The following is a 20,298-nucleotide window of genomic DNA, read 5'->3' as shown; positions in this document are numbered from 1 at the left end:
CACCTGAATGCTCTGGAGTGCTAAAACTTCAGTTTTTGTGGAGGTGGTTACACTTGCTGATGATCATTTACTCAAGATCATTTGGTTAGCAGTACCTGACTGCTACTTAGAACCTTAATTCCCATAGAAGCTGTATGGGTATATTTAGTTTTTCACACATGGCTTCTCCATTTTGGCTTTATTTTTGTAAAATAAATCATGACACAGTGTAATATGTCATGTGTTATTCATCTGAGGTTGTGTTTATCTGATTTTCAGACCTGTTAAGGACCAAAAAATTTTTTATTATGCCCTGATGGTAAAACTATAGAATCCAAAGAGGGTGTACTTTCTTTTTCACATGGCTGTATATAATATGCTACTACTTTGATATTATATAGTCTTTTTCACATGGCTCCATATATTATGCTACTATTTTGATATTGTCTTGTATTAATTAAGAACATTAGCAATGTAAAGGAATTAATTTGTTGCTAAAGAGATAAAAAGAGAATATTACATTATTGTGCCCTTTTAGTGGAAGGGGAGACTTATTAGGCCATGACTCAGGATAAATGAGATTCTTGCTTCTTACATTATGTTCAGAGATAGAATATGGTGCAGGGAAGAAGAACTAGATTGCTTCAATCTCTCTGATTATTCTAAGAAGGTTCAATAGACTTTTATAAGAAGGATGCAAGAGGGGTAAGATTCAGTACATATACGTTCTACACTAGCATGGGAAGAAAATTTCTATTATATCACCCTGGAGGAAGAGGACATTGAATCGCAATTTACTTGGCAAATTTTCAATAGATATGCCAAAGTCTGAAATTTTGTATAAATAAAATATTAAATGATTAAGCGAGCATGGGAAATGTAACACTGGAAGTGTAAGATGTGATCATAAAATGGAAGTTTGAACAGCAATGCACTTCTAGTTCAAGGTTACTTCATGGCAAACAGCTTGTTATGCCACAGTAGTAAAATACATGTAAAATGCTTTTGGGGTCCATAAGGTTAGCAAGACAGATTGTAAGTGGATGCAGCCTGTTATTTTAGCAAATACAGTACTGTAACTAAAAACATTCTTTTTGCTAGGGTAGCAACAGAAACAGATTGTTTACATTTTCTTCATATAGCAGAGGCTGTGGGATTTTGTATTGGTTTCACAACTAATACAATCAACAAGTAAAGGGGAATATATCAAAAAAGACTGAAACCAATACAAAATTCCACAGCCTCTGCTATATGAGGAAAATGTAAACAATCTGCTACTGTTGCTACCCTAGCAAAAAGAATGTTTTTTATTACAGTATTTGCTAAAATAACAGGTTGCATCCACTTACAATCTGTCTTGCTAACCTTATGGACTCCAAAAGTCTTTTACATGTATTTTACTACTGTGGCATAACTAGTTGTTTGCCAATAGCATCCTATTCCTATAAAAGAGTTGATGTAACATAAGCAGTCGAGAGCAAGGCAAGCCCAGCAATCTGAGGGTGGGGAGGGAGAGAAACCATCAGCAACATGTAGTACCAGCAGCAGCCTAGAAGCAGAAGCCAACAGACACAGAAATGGAAAATATGGATTTTCCTCCATAGATGTTGTTGTTTAGTCATTAAGTCGTGTCTGACTCTTCATGGCCCCATAGACCAGAGCACGTCAGGCCCTCCTGTCTTCCACTGCCTCCCAGAGTTCGGTCAAATTCATGTTGGTAGCTTCAATGACACTGTCCATCCATCATGTCCTCTGTCGTCCCCTTCTCCTCTTGCCTTCACACTTTCCCAACATCAGGGTCTTTTCCAGGGAGTCTTCTCTTCTCATGAGAGGCCAAAGTATTGGAGCCTCAGCTTCAGGATCTGTCCTTCCAGTGAGCACTCAGGGTTGATTACCTTCAGAATGGATAGGTTTCTTCTCCTTGCAGTCCAAGGGACTCTCAATTCAAAAGTATCAATTCTTCGGCGGTCAGCCATACATTGCTACTTGAAAAACCATAGCTTACACTATGTTGGCAAGGTGATATCTCTGCTTTTTAAGATGCTGTCTAGGTTTCTCATTACTTTCCTTCCAAGAAGCAGGAGTCTTTTAATTTCGTGGCTGCTGTCACCATCTGCAGTGATCATGGAGCCCAAGAAAATAAAATCTGTTACTGCTTCCATATCTTCCCCTTCTATTTGCCAGGAGGTGATGGGACCAGTGGCCAGGATCTTAGTTTTTTGGATGTTGAGCTTCAGACCGTTTTTTGCACTCTCCTCTTTCACCCTCATTACGAGGTTCTTTAATTCCTCCTGACTTTCTGCCATCAGAGTGGTATCATCTGCATATTGGAGGTTGTTAATATTTCTTCCTGCAATCTTTATTCCGGCTTGGGATTCATCCAGTCCTGCCTTTCGCATGATGTATTCTGCATATAAGTTAAATAAGCAGGGGGACAATATACAGCCTTGTCGTACTCCTTTCCCAATTTTGAACCAATCAGTTGTTCCATATCCAGTTCTAACTGTTGCTTCCTGTCCCACATATAGATTATTTAGGAGATAGGTAAGGAGGTCAGGTATTCCCATTTCTTTAAGAACTTGCCATAGTTTGTTGTTGTCGACACAGTCAAAGGCTTTTGCGTAGTCAATGAAGCAGAAGTAGATGTTTTTTCTGGAACTCTCTGGCTTTCTCCATAATCCAGCGCATGTTAGCAATTTGGTCTCTAGTTCCTCTGCCCCTTTGAAATCCAGCTTGTACTTCTGGGAATTCTTGGTGCACATACTGCTGAAGCCTACCTTTTATCTCTTGACTCCCTGCTGTAGCATTCCAATCCCCTATAATGAGAAGTTATTCTTTGGTGTCTGTTCTAGAATGTGTTGTAAATCTTCATAGAATTGGTCAATTTCAGCCTTGTGCATAAAATTGGATTACTGTGATGTTGGAAGGTCTGCCTTGGATTCGTATTGAAACCATTCTATCATAGATGCAGCCTGGCAAACAGCAATGGCTTGGGTGAGAAAACTTAATATTTTTCATGTGTGTGTGTATATTCTAAAGGCTAAATATTGCTCAAAACTATTGTGTATTTTACTTTTTAACGATGTGTTTTAGATATATAATCCCTGCTTTTTCAATGTACATTTAAGGCAATAAGCTCCTGCATATTTAGAATGTAATGAAAACATTCTCTTTGCTCTTTTTGATTCTTATAGTATTTCTGTTGTACTTTTATACTCCTGAATATTGAAGCAGTTTGAAAGTTGTTTAAGTTTATTGTCTGCAACTTAAATTCAGTCTTTATATATTATTAAAGAGCTGCACTTACAGCTTTGTTCATTGTTGTAAGAAATGTTTTTGAAATAACATTCCTGTGTCTTTTCAAAAATTAGATGTTTCAAGCAATTTTGAATTATTTTCATGCATATGGAACATAGAAGCAATGTAGATTAATAAAGCTTGCAAAATTAGACAAACTAATTCTGCCTGGAATCATTTCAGCCTTGGATCAATTTATGCCTTGATACCCAGATGAACTTTTATATATTTGAAAAGGTTATCTGGTTTCACACTGGAATTAACCCTTTCAAAGCTAAATGTCAGACCATCACAGACTTAAACTACAAAGGTGTATTAGAAATCTTATAATTCTCTGAGAACTTTCTCCCAATGTCATACATTTCACCTTGACAGATAAACTAGCAGAGAGGTGCAAATAGGGCGCCTCAAGGAGAAAATAGGGCTCATATGAAGTACATTTACAATCTTTTTGAGCCATCAGACTGAAAGAGCAGTTATCTAGAATTGTAATCGGCTGATGATATATCTGCTAAGATTTTTTTATCTGAACTATGAGTGCAGAGACATTGATCAACATTCTTTTATACTGATTAATATTTGTGAGGTCTTGGAATAATGTGTTACTCTATCGTATTTTATTCTATCATAATTTCAATACACACTTTTCAATTTCAGCACACCCTTCCTATTGGAAGAACTGCAATTCTTACACAAGAAATACAAGAGCATTTTTCTCTTCCTTGTTCTTTTGGAACTTGGTTTACTCCCTCTAATTTGTTGACTAGGACATTTTGTCTGTGTAAAGAAGTTGCAAAAGGACTATTGTTGCAAGGCAGTGCTTTTCTCCCAGCAGGTTTTGTTGATAATGGCTTTTCCATGCTGTACACCTATGAAGAATAAGCTTCATATACAGTAGTCCTAATTAAGTGTTCTAGAAGAACAATTGGGAAGCACTTTATGCAAGAGTGATTTTAGCTCGTCTTATCTTTCAGTAGCAGTAATGTGCTTTTTCAGGCATGGGGTAGCTATTTTAGTATTTACAAATAAAGAATATTATAGTACTTCAGTGGATGTAGGAAAATTGCATAAGCTCTCACAAGTAAAATCCATTACATCAAATACTATGAGTTTTAGATAATGAACACCATACCACAGTAGATATAGCTAGTTCTAAGATGCGATAAGACCATTTTGTTCATCTACATCATACATCCAGTCTTATTCTGCATCTCCTTCTTGCTTTCAGTAAGCTTTATATGGAATGAGTTTTCTGATTAATGTAACTACATGGAGTAAAGATATTAAAGGCATGGATATATCATAGCTAGGTCAAGAATGGTTTATCACCAGAGATGTCCTAAAAATATAAATCATTAAGCATATTAGAGAAAAACATTTAGGAAGCTTTTCCCTAAAGAACTGCAATCTCTAGGGAGAGTTTCATTTTCTGTAGTCTTTTAGATAAATCTAAATTGAAACATATGTAAATATATGGAATGAAAAATAGCATTGCATATAGTAAACTTTTGAGAGCTCTCAGTGATTTTAACTTTTTAAAAATCTGTAGAATAAGTGAAACAGTCAAGGTCTGAGTCACAGAGTGAATCAGTGTGATACTGTCTAAATGCAAGAGTATTTTAAAATTCAACTACAGATCAGTTCTTAGACGGGTTTTAATATTACGTGTGGAATTAACAGTTACAGAGCGTGTAAATCTTGTAGCAATTTCTCTTTCAAGCCTATGTATCATTTTTCAATGAAACTGTAAAAGAAGAAAGACAAATGTGTTGCACTTCCGCTTGTATTTGTACTCCTAAGGCTTTTTAAAAAGTCTATGTCTCAGCTACTACCTGCCCTTGACCAAAGGGATGGAGAGTATCACTCCAAGCAAGACAGAAATGATCTCAGTGATTAGTTACTCCCCCTTTAGGGTGGATGGTGCATACCTAACCTACTTTGTTGTTTAGTCAGAACTCTCCACTACGACCTGTCTGTCTTGGATGTCCCTGCACGGCACAGCCCATAGCTTCTCTGAATTACCAGTGTGAGTCTGACTGGTCATCCTATTTGGGGCTGGATAAGAATTTTTTATCTGCTACGCAATTGGCAAAACAGTTGCGGGGATTTTTCACCTGTCCCACACTGGTATGGAGTTAATTTAGTCCCATTGCAATTATTGTGTTAACTTTTAAGTCACATGGTGGGTAGTGTGGAAGGAAACTGAATTGGTGAGTGCCCATGGAGTTCAAGCAGTGGATAGCGGGTCTGAAGTTTCAGCGCTGCAGATCGTGAGGTTACAGTGCTGAGAGGAAAGACCTGCCGGGGCCCCCTCTGGACTGAGGGCCACCAAACTCAGGGGGCTTGCATGCTATTTCGCCAGCCGGGGTCATGCTGTCTTAGGGACAGAACGACAATGGGGTGTGAGACACACCTGTATAGGATGGTGAGGGGGTCCTGTGAAACCTTCGGCACCAATCCTGATACCACACTACCACAGGCCCCTGGTTTTGAAGCCATAAGTTTATGACATGTTAATTCAATAAAGTGTGGCCCTGTTTATACCCATCACCTGTGTCTCACATCATTATTCCTGAGTGGTAGGGCAATGGAGAATTCTGGGATTTGTAGTCCCAAACAACCAAATGTTTTGAACATCCCTAGCCATTTCCTTTTGAGAAGAGAAGCAAAGTATTCCTGGGGGGGAATAAAAGAGAGAGTGACAAGCATAGAAGGAATGGCTGATTGTTAAAAATACAGACAACCCATCTAGTGTTCCAAATCTGAAAAGAAAAAGAAAAAACCCTCATAGTCTTTGTGCAGCTTAGTTCTAGTCATCTGGCATTAGGTAGTGCATAGAATTATGCAAATTGCAGGATTTTGTGCAGAAATAGCCAGTATAAAACTGAACTATGTAGCACAAATTTGAGAATTCCACCCACCCCAAAATTATTCCTTTAAAGTGGGAAGCAGAGGTAATCAGATAATTCGCAACCCTCCTCACCCATGAGGAGAAGAATGTTCCTGTTTCTAATCTACACTTGTAAGGACAAGACACACAAAGTTTTACATCCTTAATCTCTTGTTATATAGAATCACAGGGTGTGATTCGATGAACATTTAGCCTACTGTTTGGTCCACTACAGGTATGGGTTGATTTGCTCCTTTTTCTGGTGGTTATATGACATAATCACACAAGAAAATCAGTCCCCAAAGTATTTCTACCTGCAACTTTCTGGGTCCCTGTCAGAGTAGGTTCATTTGGGTTCATTTCCAGTACATGTGATCACTAGAAATGAACCAAAGCAAGTCTTCTGCTTTCAAGTCCACTGTCAGAATTATGGCCAGATCAGATCAGAGAAGGCCCTTATAACCATTAAGCCAAATTCTCCAGACTTTCCTGATGTAGGTAAGTTCCAGGATAGCCAGGTGTGCTAATGGCTAGAGGAATCCTCCTGCCCTCTAGCCCTGCCAACACTTTGAGACACTCTGACTGCTCAGTGCTCCAGCGAGCTACCAGAATCCCTTGAGGCTAAGTACTTTTGACCCTTTTGCCAACCTTGCAAGGTAAGAATACAAAAATACTCACAAAATGTTGAAGTATGCAGTAGGTGATCAAGGCAAGCCTTTTCTTTAGTACCAACAACCCTCTCCCCCCCCCCCCAAAATAAAGCTGTTGTAAAATTTTATATTTTATTAAATATGTTGAAGAAGAAATCACAATAAAGTTTCCAAATAGGATAAAAAATCACAAAAACAGTCAAAAAGCTGTGTAACAAATAAGCATTCAAAAAGGTTTAAGGCTTGAGGCAAGAATACTTCCAGAAGATTTCACACAAGAAAATCAGAAAACTAGCTATCCTAATGCTTACATATTGATAGAATGTCAGCATGGTTCCAGAGAACACACAGAGTGTAAGTCAGGCAGCAAGGGAACTGATTAGCATAGTGGTCTCCTTAGAGATGCTAGACCCGGCTATATTAATTAGCTTTCTTCTCCCTTTTATACACATCATTCCACTTTCTAGACTCTCTGAGGGGATGCTCTAATCAGATGCTGAATTGCCCTGAACCTCAAAGAAGAGAGTAATTTCTTCCTCCCTCCCTTCTCATTTGAAACCATACTTTGCTAATTTGCTCTCTAGCAAGGAGTGAGTAGCAGTCTTGGAGATTCTTTGTCAAAGGGATAAAGCCTTATGGTATGGCCTCTAGATTAATGGACACTTTCTCCCTCTCTCCTAGCTTGCCCATCCCAGGCTAGGAGAGAACTAACAGGCCCATATTACAAAAGGGCCAACAAAATCACAAACCTTTGTTTTCCAGTTTCTTGACACACTCTCCGTGCCTCTGTAGTTGGGGGGGGCAAATAGGAGGGGTGACAAGGAGCATTTCCTCCATTTTCTTTCTCTTATCTTAAAGGTCCAGCTGAAAATCTGCCCACAGCTGAATCTTTGTGTTTAATTTGCCAGTACTGTATTCTGAAGTGGCTCTCTTGTTAAGCCACTTCACAACATGGCAAATTGACAGTAGAAGGACCTGAACCAAATAGGGTTGTTTGAGGTGCATATGCCATTTAGATGCAAGGACCAATCCTATTTAGATCAATCCACCCCACTTCGGTTGAGCCCATGTAGACAAGCTCCAGGTGGTTATATTTTAAACAATCAGACTTCAGGTTTATTGACTTGGATCTCTGTCTTACTATGTGTGGAATCAGAATTGCCTTAAATGAAACTTCCTGGCAGCTGAGTTTGGAAAAACTAAATAGTATTTGACCAGCATCTGGCCAAATAACTATGGCCACTTCTGAGACAAGTTCAGCACATGATTAAATACAAGAAGATCCTGGCCTTATTTTTTTGTTGGCAAAGGGCCAAATGGCTTTTGGTGAAAGCTGAAATTTCTGTCTTAAATTGGCCCTTGCTCCAATCCTGCAGGATTCTTCTTATTTTCAAACTCTCAGTTGCTGTGAAATCTCGAAGTCACACTTTATAGAGTAGGAATGGGAACATACTTCTGCTGTCCCTTACTCCTGCATGAATACAAACTCAGTTGTTCAAGTATGTTCAATATTAATCCTTTAAAAAAAACGCTCCAATTCATTATCTGCACCATGAGAATCTGTATTTTGCCTCTGTGATGACATTCTGTGCTTCATGGGCTAGAAATTGGAAGTAATGGTATTTGGAAAGATCTTTGATACTAGAAATAAATAGTTTCATGAATATTTTAAACACAGGCCGTGGCAAGAAAAGCATATTCTATGCTGACTTAGAGTGGCATTGCCATATGCCAAGCTACTTGTGTGCATCTGCTACAGTTATGCCACGTTTGAAGTGATGACTGGAGGCATGCAAAAAAATTGAGTTCAGTGCAAGATGGCATCACAATTTGGCATATACTGCTGAATGCATAGGCTAAGCTAGATTACAAGAATAGTTTCATGACTACTCTTTAACATTTCCTCTAAATGCATCTCTTGGTTACAAAAGTGAAGCCTGTAATTGGACTTGACTCTGAAACAGATTTTTTTAAACAAAAAGTAAAATTCATTATCAGTATTCAGATGTAACCGAAGACCAGCCCAGTGGTCCTAAAGATCAACCCAAGAATTATAATCAATAGCAATCTATATTATTTTATGCCACTAATGCCACTAATGCGAACAGGATAAGGATGAATAATCTTATGTTGGTCTATAAGAGGTTATCAAATCTGTATTTTTACATATATAGTACTGTATGCTCATTAAGGTATCTGAGGATCCTCTTTATTAGCAGCTATCAAGGGTAGCTATAAGAGTGCATTCATATTAGCAAGTTTTATGACATTTATGATAGATGTATCTCAAAGAGAAAAAATTGTTTAAATCAAAGAAATTCAGGCCACAGATTAACTCCTCTCATTCTGAATAGGGGCACATTGATTTTGAATTCCAAGCTGAGTAAATACAACACTTGGCAAAAGAAAAGGGGGGGGGGAGGCAAAATATTACAACACATTAAAGACTGAAAGGTTTATTTCTATGTGAGTTTTGTGGACCCAGACACATTTTTTCAGATACAGGGAGTACAAACACACACACACTATATTCTGTGGTGGTGGTGAGCTTCATGTGTAGATGTGGATACCGATCATTATAGATGCATGAGAATGCATCCATATAAGAGACTTCAGTTTTTCTGCCTGGTTTTCATGGTCTCTTAACATGTAAGTTATAATGCAAAGCTTGCAAGATGGTCGAGAGTTCTATATTCTCCCCCTCCCTCCCAGATCTTTTAATGGCTGTGCAGCTTCTCTGGCTGCCCACATTTCCTAAGCAAAATCATTGCCAAAGATCTTATTATTTTTTACATCATCCCCTGGATTGTAATTGAAATATAGGAAGCATGGGGTAAGGGGTTGCCAGAAGAGTACCTATAGAAAGAATGACATGAGATTTATACACACTCCTCAGATACCAAGTTAAGAATCTTTAATCTTATCTGTGAGACTCTAAAATACTATCTTATTTGAAGCTCTTTTTGGAAAGGATTTATTTGCAATGAAACTGAATGAGAATGGTTGAAAAAAAAGACAGAAGATATTTTGAATATTCCAATATTCCAATGTTACTTAACGTGAATTATATAATATCTGGGCCATGAAAGTGGATTATAATTTCAGTTTCACTAAGAAACACCTCATAGTTAAAAGAATACTATTCACCCTTCTATCATTCTTGATCACCTGACTTTTGGTGCGGGAGGGTTCTCTGAAGGTGCTAAACAAATGATAATCTGTATTTACGACACATTTCTTTCTGTAATTTGATTCATACAACGAAAAGTATCTTTTTGGGCACTCTGTCAACAAAATCTTCAATCTTGATGATCACTTGAACTTAAAAATTTGCCACTACACTGCTGATTGCTGGCAAACTAAGAATGAAGTACTGCTGGAGAACTCGGTGGTTTAGGTAATTGACCAGATAGGCGGGATATAAATAAAATAAATAAATAAAATAAATAGGTATCTGGCTGATGTTGGGAGTTCAGTTCCCCAGTGTGCATCCTTGATGGCAACTGGATTCAGTGATTCATAGGGTCCCTTCCAGGACTGCAGTTCTAAGATTAAGTCAACTTGAACATGAGACATAGAATATAGTTATTTCCCTATCTCCTTAGGGAAGAAAAGGTTTTGCGTCCATAGGTGAATGGTGTATACCACTCTATACAATGTAGACCTCATTCTGCTGTGTGTTTTTTTTTTAATAGGAGGTTAGCTTTTGCTGTCAAAAATAAAAGTTCAGGGATTTTTAAATGGTAACAATAGGCACTTTAGACTGAAGAAAAAACTGTAGTTATCCATTTAGATGTCAGTCTTGAACTTTTTTTAAAAAAAATCACATTTGTATCAGTGCCTCTTAAAATATTATTTGAAAATAATATTTGGAAGCAAATAGGAGTTTTACTTGTTAAATGTCATCGGTTTGTAAATACTTATCACATTATTGCTGAAATGAAATTTAGTTGTATCTTCGCTTATCCAAAAAGAACAATTTACTGGCAACTAAATTACTCGGTAAAAGCAAAATAGAAATAACAAGTTAAAAAAAAGACAAAAATGTGGTGGCACCTTAAAGGCTATTTAAATAATACAAAAGTCTTTAAAGTGTCATCATGTTTTTGTCTCTCTTTTTTGCTTTTTATTTCTATTTTGCTTTTACCTACTGTATAATACAGTACTTACACAGGCAAACACAGTGACCCCTTTTACAGATAAAATACTTGGAACTATTTGTTATTAAGTTCTAAGTTTATGTGAAATTGATTTAGTGGGAGAGCCTGTTCATTCCACATGGAACCAGCAGTCACTGAAAGATCAGGCTTTGACTGTAGCTTTCCCTCATTTGAGACTCGGAAATGGTTGGAACTTCCAGGGCACCAGTATCTGCCCAATAATCCTTAGGACTGTCTCTGAATAGGGCTTGATAGTTTGTCTCTGTCTCATCTCTTGTTGAGCCCACACTGTATATATTTTTACTAGCAACCCAAGCTTGCAAGTTAGAAATTTTGTTGTTGTTTTGTTAAAAGTGCAGGACCTGTACATTTGTCTCCCTGTATACTCTCCATTCGTTTCAGTATGAATTACGTATCAGGTTGTAAGAACTGGCCCCGTATTAAGTGCTCGTATTTGTACAGATATTCATTGTCTGGGGGGAGGGAATGCTCTTTTCATTCTTCAACCATATTTCTTCATTTAGACTATAAATATCCAGATATATAACCTACTGTTATGAATATGTTCTGTTAAATCTTGACAAGTATTCCTTTAGAAGAGAAAACAGAATAAACAGAATAAGCAAAAGCTTGCATCTGGGAATTCAGGAGGCAGATATTTCTAGTTACTCTGTATTTTCCTTAAGAACAAACTCACTAATTTGAGTGCTTAATTGCCCTTCACCTCAGAGATAATTAAGTGAAAGGTGGGAGGAAAACATTTTTTAAATTGGCTGATAGCTGATCTCAATTACCATGAAAGTGAACTAATGAGAGTCCTTCAATAAACTTTCAGGATATAATTATGCCATAGTAATAGCTATCCAAGCACATATGTTATTATTTAAAGATTAAACTTCTGATATAACATTGCTAGAAATAAGTTGGAAAATATGCATGAATGGCAGCAACTTATAAGTACTGATCACTAGATTCAAGGACAAGAAGTAGTGAGTAAAAGCATTAGTACTAACAAAGGATAGTAGAAAAGAGTAGTTTTTTTTCCACTCATGTGAGAATTAATTTGCTTCCCAAAGGATTAATTCCACATAACTATCATAACTAGAGATGAGTACGAATTAAAAAATGAATCAAAATTCATTCAAAATTTGCTAATTCTTTGATCTGTATTTGTACAAATCAATGCTCCTATCAATATGAATCAATGAATATTTAGCGATTTTTGATTTTTCAATTTGTTTGGCTATAAAATTAGCCTCCAAGCACCTAGAGACACCAAAATGGCAGGAAAGCTTCCTCTGACTCTCCTCTGCAATCCCTCTAAGTTTGGTGAAAATTGGGCTTCAGGTATCCAAGTTATACAAAGAGGGCCCCTCCAGAAAGTTCCCCCCAGGCACCTAGAGAAACCAAAATCACAGAGAAGCTTCTGTTGACTCTACTTATCATTGCCTCCAAGTTTGGTAAAGATTGGGTTTCCCCAAGCCAGCTTTCCTGGGAGGACCCACTTTGTGGTTGTATGACTTGGATGTCCAAACTCCAATCTTGACCAAACTTGGAGGGATTGTAAAGGAGTCAGCAGAGGTTTCTCTGTAATTTTCCTGTCTCCAGGTGCCTGGGAGGAACTTTCCGGGGGTGGGGGAGGCTTCTTGTTGGTGTAAAACTCAGACATCTGAAACCCTATCTTCACCAAACTTGCAGGGGTTGTAGAGGAGAGCCAGAGAAAGCTTCCCTGCAATGTAAGTTTCTCTTGATGATTGGGGAGGTATTTTATAGGGTTTTGAAATAAAATAAATGACAGATTCACCAGAAAAAATATCATAAATTTGTAATTCGTCAACCTTGATAAATCACAACTCAAAATGAATCACAATTTTTCTTATTTGTGCCCATCTTAATCATAACTATCAAGAACGTGTGTTCTGTTCTTTTGATGCAACAATTTTAGGAACAGCATTGTTCATGCATATGATGTTATGTAAAACTGTTGAACTAATTTCATCAGTTCTGTAAAGTGTTTAAGTATACATATGTATGCTTAAGTTAAGCATATGTTTACATGCATATGCATTTATTCACAGCTGGATATGTGAATAAATACATATGCAAACATACACTTCACCTCACCATCTGCCAGGATGTCAAAGCTGAACAATAAGATGACTAAGTGACAGATGTCACTTAACTCCCTAAAGAGATACTGTTGCCAGTAAAAAGTGTACCTACAAACTGAGTGAATGGACAACATAACTGAATAACAACAATTCTAATTGTGTACTTACGTGCACACATGATGACAGGTCTTTGTTGGCAGTGTTGTCAAGGAAACAGATCTTGGGATCCTAGTAAGAAAAACATTAAAACATCAGTGAATTACATGACATTGTTAGAAAATATAACAGCAACAGCTTAATGTTGTTCATGAGTTAAATGGGCCTTTTTTCTTTCTTCTTCTTTGTCTGCCTGTTGACAACTGATGAGATAGGCATCTCTTTTTGCTACCACACATTTCTTCTTTGCACTGTTCTATTCCTTGCCAATCCTCTTGCTCTTTTAATATCATCCATCCATTATGTAAGGTTTAATTCCAGTAGGGGGCTCCACATCCATTTCCCTTTATTTGTCTTTGCAGGCCCTCTATTCTGCTTGATGTCACTCCATTACACTGGACAGAAGTAGGTCATTTTTGGGAGGGGACATCAGGTTATTTCTGAATGTGTTTGGACATAATATCAGATTGCTTATCTCTAATAGAAACCTGTGATGCTGTGGTCCTAAAAAGTAGCTATTACACCCTCCAGGACCTAGGGAGATAAATATCTTCCATACAAAAGCACATATAAGAATCTTACTATCCTTTTCTAGCTTGAAAAAAATCTTGCTCGAAGAGATGAAGTTATAAAATTGCAAATACTGTGGAGAAAGTGAACAGAAATAAATTACATACTCTTCTCAAGATAATATGAAACTGGGATGATTTATATGGTTCTTCCCCTAAGTTTAGACTGGAGAAGAGGGCCTAACCTTTTGCTGAAGGCCCAGTTGAGCTCGCTATGCCATGTATAGCTGCAAAACTGCCTGTTCAAATAAAACAATCAGAAAAGGAAAAGATTAATAAACATGGGAGGGGAGGGACTTCTTTTGGTGTAAGTAAGGTCAGTTTCTTTTCTTGCAGAGACAATACCATTGCCGAACTACTGCTGAACACAGGCTGAAATCCTATGGACTGAAATCTGCCTGCACAATGGGAATGATGTCATCAGCGGTGGCAGATTATTGCTGGTTAAAGACTTCCTTTTGCCATTTCTGAGTGCATGTCACTTCACTGCATTGTGCGCAAGCCATGCACACTCTGAAATCACAAAACGAAGCCTTTGGTCAGTGGCAGCCTGCCGCCGCCGCCAATGAGATAAATCCTATTGTACAGATAGAACTCTGCAACAGGATTTCAGTCACAGACACCTAAGCTGTTACATTTTGAATCCATTTTTTTTTCGGCCAGCTGAAGTTGCTTTTTCCAGTGTTGGTTAAAAATAATTACAATAAAACAAATTTAATAATAGAGTGTTAATGGTAACATGTAATTTCCGAACCCTGAGAACAATGTTTTGTGAAGTCCCCCTAAATACTGAATATGAATGAAGCAGGGTAATTGTGCTATAGACGTCATGTTCAAAACTACTCCTAATTTGGGGTCAGTAATCAAAGTACAATATTCTAGTTCTGACATGACAGAAACCCATGGTTTAATAAACCAAGAACCCTTTCTTGAAACTAGGAGTATAAGGGAAGCACTGACTATTTGAATTTATGGTTTGTTCCTGCTTCAGAAGGACCAGTTTGCTGATGCAAGAACATTGCCACTGAACACTCAGAGACTAAATGGGATTATTCTGAACCATACACCTTGTTTCCTGGTTTCTTAGAGCATCTGACGGGTGCACTGCTATAAATTGCCCTTCAGTCAGATACTGTACTTAGCTATCTAGCTGTGAAGCCAGAGGTTGGAAGTTCAATTCCTCACTATGTATCTTGGAAGAGCAAGCCAGTGTGGCTTTCGGCAAGTTGCTTAGTCCCAGGGTGCTCCCATGAGAAGGGAATGATAAACTGCTTTGGAGTATTCTCTACCTAGAAACCCATGAAAAGAGTTGCCATGAATCAGAATTGACTTGACAGGACACATTTAATTAATTAAGTCAATTAGTCAGATCCAGCATTTCAGTTCATAAATTGTGTTCCTTTAACACTCCTGATGCATTTTGATTTTGGAAACTCAAAAGATGTTTATTAAAAACATTTACTGATTCCTTTAAAATATCCATCTGATGGAGCTTTCATTGTTGTCTGAAATGATGCTTTAAAAGTCTTGATGCCCTTTAGGCTCTTTAGCAGTGTGGGGAGCTTTTAAAGCTTATGATCCAATCTTTTTTCTCTCTCTATTTTAGAAAGAGAAATTTCTTCTACAAAACTTAAAGGGTGATATAAAATAGATTTGGGAGGAAACATAGTTCTCACAAATCATCTTCTCATTTCCACTCACCATTCCGGTTGCTGTTGTTTTGAAAAAGTGACCTAGTACTAGAGGGTGAAAGACTGTTGGCATTGCTTACTGTCATTTCTTCCTGAACTTTATATCTGTGAGATATAAAGTTGTGATTGATAGAAATTCAGATTCTTCATCTTTCCTTGAAAAGGGGAAGGAAATAAATGCTGCCAAATACAGCTGGGTTCTGACCTAGACTTTTAAGCCCAAACCACTGTTCCTGTCATCATCTTGCATGCTGTCATCCTTCATGCCTAGTTTGTAGCCCAGCTGTGCACTTGGCATTTGCAGTGACATCTCTCTGGCTGTGCTAATCCTTTCCCTGCCCTTTTTCTTCTACTCTGTAGTTGGTTCTTTGCTGAAGCTAAAATTTCCTGTGAGCTTCACTATACTTGAGACTACTTGCCTCTCTTCCATTGTTTTGAACTTAGTTGTTTCTCTTACACCAAATGAAGAACATTGAATTAGAGTAAGAACCTTGGAAAATCAAAATTCAACTGTAAAGCAAAGCAATTTTAATGATTTTCCTGGCCTTCTGCCAATGACCTTAGGTCTTGTTAAACATGAACCTGAACAGGAAGAAGCTGCAGATATTCATGAATTGATATAACGAGAGATGTTGGGAATAAATTTTCAGAAGACTGGATTTTAAAAGCATCTTATAGTGGTGAAACAGTACAACAGGTTTATTTGAAACTGAGAAGTCCGTTTTCTATTTTCCATGAATATTATTCAGTCAGCATTTTCTCAGTATAGTGCAAATTGGAAAACAGGATTTAAAGGCTGGATGAGTTTTGGCCATTTACCCCACAGTTTCTATCCACAGCGACTAAATGATGTAAAGCTCAATGAAGTGAAGTCCTTTGTGAAATAATTTATTCTAAGTGAAGAATCATCTTTTTTTGTTTAGCTATCAGGGTAGTTTAAACTTGCTCTGATTGGGCTGATATCGCTTTTGTCCACTTTTTCCTCTGTGTGATTACCTAAATGCATGCAAAACACCATCGCAGAGGGGGTTATCAGTTCCTCTAACCCAATGGTTCCCAACTTTGGGTCCCCAGATATTCTTGGATTACAACTCCCAGAAATCCTGGTTAGCACAGCCAGTGGTAAAAGCTTCTGGAAGCTGCAGTTCAAGAACATCTGGAGATCCAAGTTTGGGGAACACTGCCCTATACTGAGTACCCCCTGAGTCCAAACAATTTCTTTAGATAAAAAAAAGCCTTCAATTTAGCACAGGGATAGAGAATTGCTAAGACAATTAGGAAAACTACATTCCTATATTAAGTTCATTGAGGCTTATTCCACATTAGTGGGTTTAACATTACAACCATAAATGTTCTTCAGAAGTACTGTTGAAATCTGAAGGATCACATCTTTATGGAATTAGATTCTTTATTAAAACGGAGTAGTCTCATTGTTTCATTTTGTGACAGATTCAAATTATTTCCCATGTATTTTTTTTCTGGACCAAGGTCTTCCCAAAGGTATTTGTGACAGCTTGATAATTGTGTTGTGTAATGAAAGGTGAAACATTCGTGTGAAGCCAGGGATAAGCAGAACTAGAGAAATATCCTAATTTTTCACCAAATAACCTCTACTGGTTGCAGTTGTGGATCCTTACACTGGTAGTATTTCAAGTAAAAGCCAGAGTTAATGTTTTCTAGTTCAGGATTGGATGCCATTAAAGGTGCCAATTCATTTTAAAGTTAAAGAAACTATTATCAATACAAAAGTCCATGACACTACAATAATTTGTATGATAGATTAGCTATTTTCTTTTTGCTGATACTGTAGAGTTTTCTGATAGTGAAACTTGTTTGCTGCTGCTGTTGCAATAGATTTGCCAATCTGAGAATTCAGACAAGTATTTACTGTATTTTTATTACAAATGAATTCACAACACCATGGCAGATGAAAATACATTGCCTTCCTGGGTTGTTCCCTGAGATTCTCATGAAGTTTAGAAATTATAAATAAGTCATGTACAACAGAATGGCTATACCATAGCAAGTCTGCAGTTCTAGGGTGAGCACTTAAGACACAGACATTCAAACATAAACATACATAAAATGAGTGCAGATGCATCCAAATTATAAATGTATAATTTAGTTGATTCTGGTGCAGGGGGCTATAACTGAAATGGAATATTCAAGGGTTTATGTTGTCCTGCTATTTATAAATCAGACTGAATTCAGTATTTTTTCATTTTAAGGTAACTGAGCTGCACAACATTAAAAACATAACTAGACTGCCTCGAGAAACAAAGAAGCATGCAGTGGCAATTATCTTTCATGATGAGACGTCAAAGACATTTGCCTGTGAGTCAGGTAAGCAATTATTACTGCATCTTCAGCTTGAGTAAATCAAGCTTCTTACAAAACAAAACTTCAGAAGGATTAAGATACAGCAAAGAAACAGGGTGCCTTATCTTAATGGGAACGTGCCATTATCACATTGATTTTTCTATCCTACAAAGTTAGCTAGATGTGTATGTGTGCTTCTGTTTGTAATTTTAAAAGACTAGTTTCAACCCTTGTTTATTACTTGTCTCTGTCTAGGTTTGGCCCTAGGTTGGACTGAAGGCTCCTGAGGCTTTCAGCTAAAATTCAGAACGGAGTAAACAATGCCTATGGGATATCATTAAGACAGGCAGTGAAGTGAATTCTTATTTTTTCCTAGCATTGCTATAGGCATTTGCTTGGGTAGTAATAATCTTGTCACTGTTAAGAGACAAGGAAAGAATGGCAAAAATTCCACAACATATTGAAGTTTAGCTTCATATTGTTTATGACTAGATTGGTTGTTCAGCTGAGAGATAAAGTTGGAATAGATCTGCTTTTTATAGCTCATGAAGCCACTTGCCATTACAGAGAACTATCTTTCTGACGTCAAAACAATCCTACTCAGAATTGCCAGGCTCCTTCGGTATATAAAGCATGTAATCTATCATTAAGCTATGACCGATCCTCACAGTTTACATCCCTCTACTGGGGACAAAAAAACTGTCAATGTACTCCTGTACTGCTTCTTGTTTTCTAACGAGTTATTGCTCCACAGGAGAAACTGCCCTCTTAACTCAGCTGCTCAGTTTTCTCAGGTCCTTTGGTGAGGAACAATCAAAAACATTTTGAAAAATGCAAGTACAAAGTTGATCATCCTATGCACATGCTTGTCGATCTCTTGAAATAACTCTGAAAAGTTAGGTGAAGAAGGACATTGTGGAAGCTGTGCTAGCTTTTCTCCAGCAATAATAATTATTCTACGTGCTTAATATTTTAATTGTAATAATTCATTCCAGTAATTTGCCCAGGAGAAGCTGATTGGTGAGCGATTATCTGGAATCCGTGCCCCATAAGTGTAGAATCGTTAACCATTAAAATTAAGTCTCTGTTTTACAGCAGGGATGGGCAAGGTGAAGTCCATGGGTTACATGTGGTCTCCAAGAGCATCTTTGCAGCCTCAGGAGCACCATCTAAAAAGCATTGTTATTGTTACTTACAAAAAACCCACAAATATTTTCTGCTCCTGGAAACCTCCAAGGCACTTTCTGTTTACATTGTTTTAATGAAATAGCAATGATTTATTTTAAAAGGGGAGTGGGGCAAAATTTGTTCCCCAAATCCCCTGAGCTTTCCCTCATCTTTGTTCTAGTAACACGGCAGTCCATGTCTCAGGTATGACCTCTTGTAAGTCATCTGGAAATGCTAAATCACAGACATTGCTAATTTTGGGAGAGAAGTGGGAACTAATACCACAGAAGGATATGTGCTGGATACAACTAAAGAAAAGTATGAAATAGTAATGAACAAGCAGAGTAGGGCCAAGTCAGTTGGGACTTTAAAGATTCAACTATGTCCAGAAATCAGCAATCAGAGCTGTACGTAGCAATGTTAGTTCCGTGAAGCTATGCTGCCCAATTTGTTAAGCTTAAGTCAGTAAAAACGGACATATAGAGAGGGTATAGGGAGGGGGAGGAATGCCTGGATCCTAATATATGACAGCCCTACTGGTTCCATCCTGAACCCACCTTTCTTGTGTTTCCTTTTGCCCAAGGTAGAATGGCTGGAGGTGGTATACATGCTGGGGACAGGCAAACCCCTGTCTTCCCAGCTGCAGTTTTCACTACCCTTTAAATTTTGCCACCCTAGGCCAAAGCCGCAGTCACCCCACTATAGTCATGCCTATGACAATGGTTTAAATCAATGATAGGTTTCCATCCCATAGTATAAAACCTGCCAACCATCATTAGTTCAGTCTTCCTGGGATTCTATTATACCTGGGGGGTCAGTTTAATCAGCAAATTGAAGCCAGAGAGCTTGATTGCTGTTTGTAGAGAAGCTTCACATATATAGCTTAAAAGAAAAGGGAACCAAATGAGGCTTCATAGAAAACATTACCATCATCTTCTGAAGCAGTCCTATTCATTACACTATAAGGAGCGTTATGTGCAAGATTACCAAAATTAAAAATTATTTGAACCATTATTTTAGAAACAACAATGAATTCTAATTCAGAGTTCTTGTGTTTGTTTCAAGGGGATTAAATTATATTAAAATTTCCGACCAGGTATATTAATTTGATCAAAATGTATAAGCAATATAATACAAAAACACATACTAGCCAGGTTAGCCATACTAACCTTAAAAGAAATGAGACTTTCTTAGAGGAAAAGAAAATCTGTATTTCTGTTCTACCTAATGAATTGTAGCATTAGCAGTAACAATTTTGTCTTTGTAAACTTCTTATGCTGTATACAGATGTTTTTAAAACATTCATAAG

General features: G+C 37.5%; 1 protein-coding gene across 1 annotated transcript in view; it reads left to right on the top strand.

The window, feature by feature from the left end:
• The window catches only part of DOK6 (docking protein 6), a 264,561-nt gene that overhangs the window by 132,724 nt on the left and 111,539 nt on the right, over positions 1 to 20,298 (top strand). Inside the window, exon 3 of the mRNA XM_020796646.3 lies at positions 17,732 to 17,846. Within this exon, the coding sequence (XP_020652305.1) occupies positions 17,732 to 17,846 (115 nt within the window). The remainder of the gene's footprint in view (positions 1 to 17,731; positions 17,847 to 20,298) is intronic.

This window comes from Pogona vitticeps, chromosome 4, assembly GCF_051106095.1.
Source record: "Pogona vitticeps strain Pit_001003342236 chromosome 4, PviZW2.1, whole genome shotgun sequence".
In the NCBI taxonomy this organism is placed as follows: Eukaryota; Metazoa; Chordata; class Lepidosauria; order Squamata; family Agamidae; genus Pogona; species Pogona vitticeps.
The sequence above is the reverse complement of the archived record's forward strand: the minus strand, read 5'-3'. Positions and strand labels throughout refer to the sequence as shown.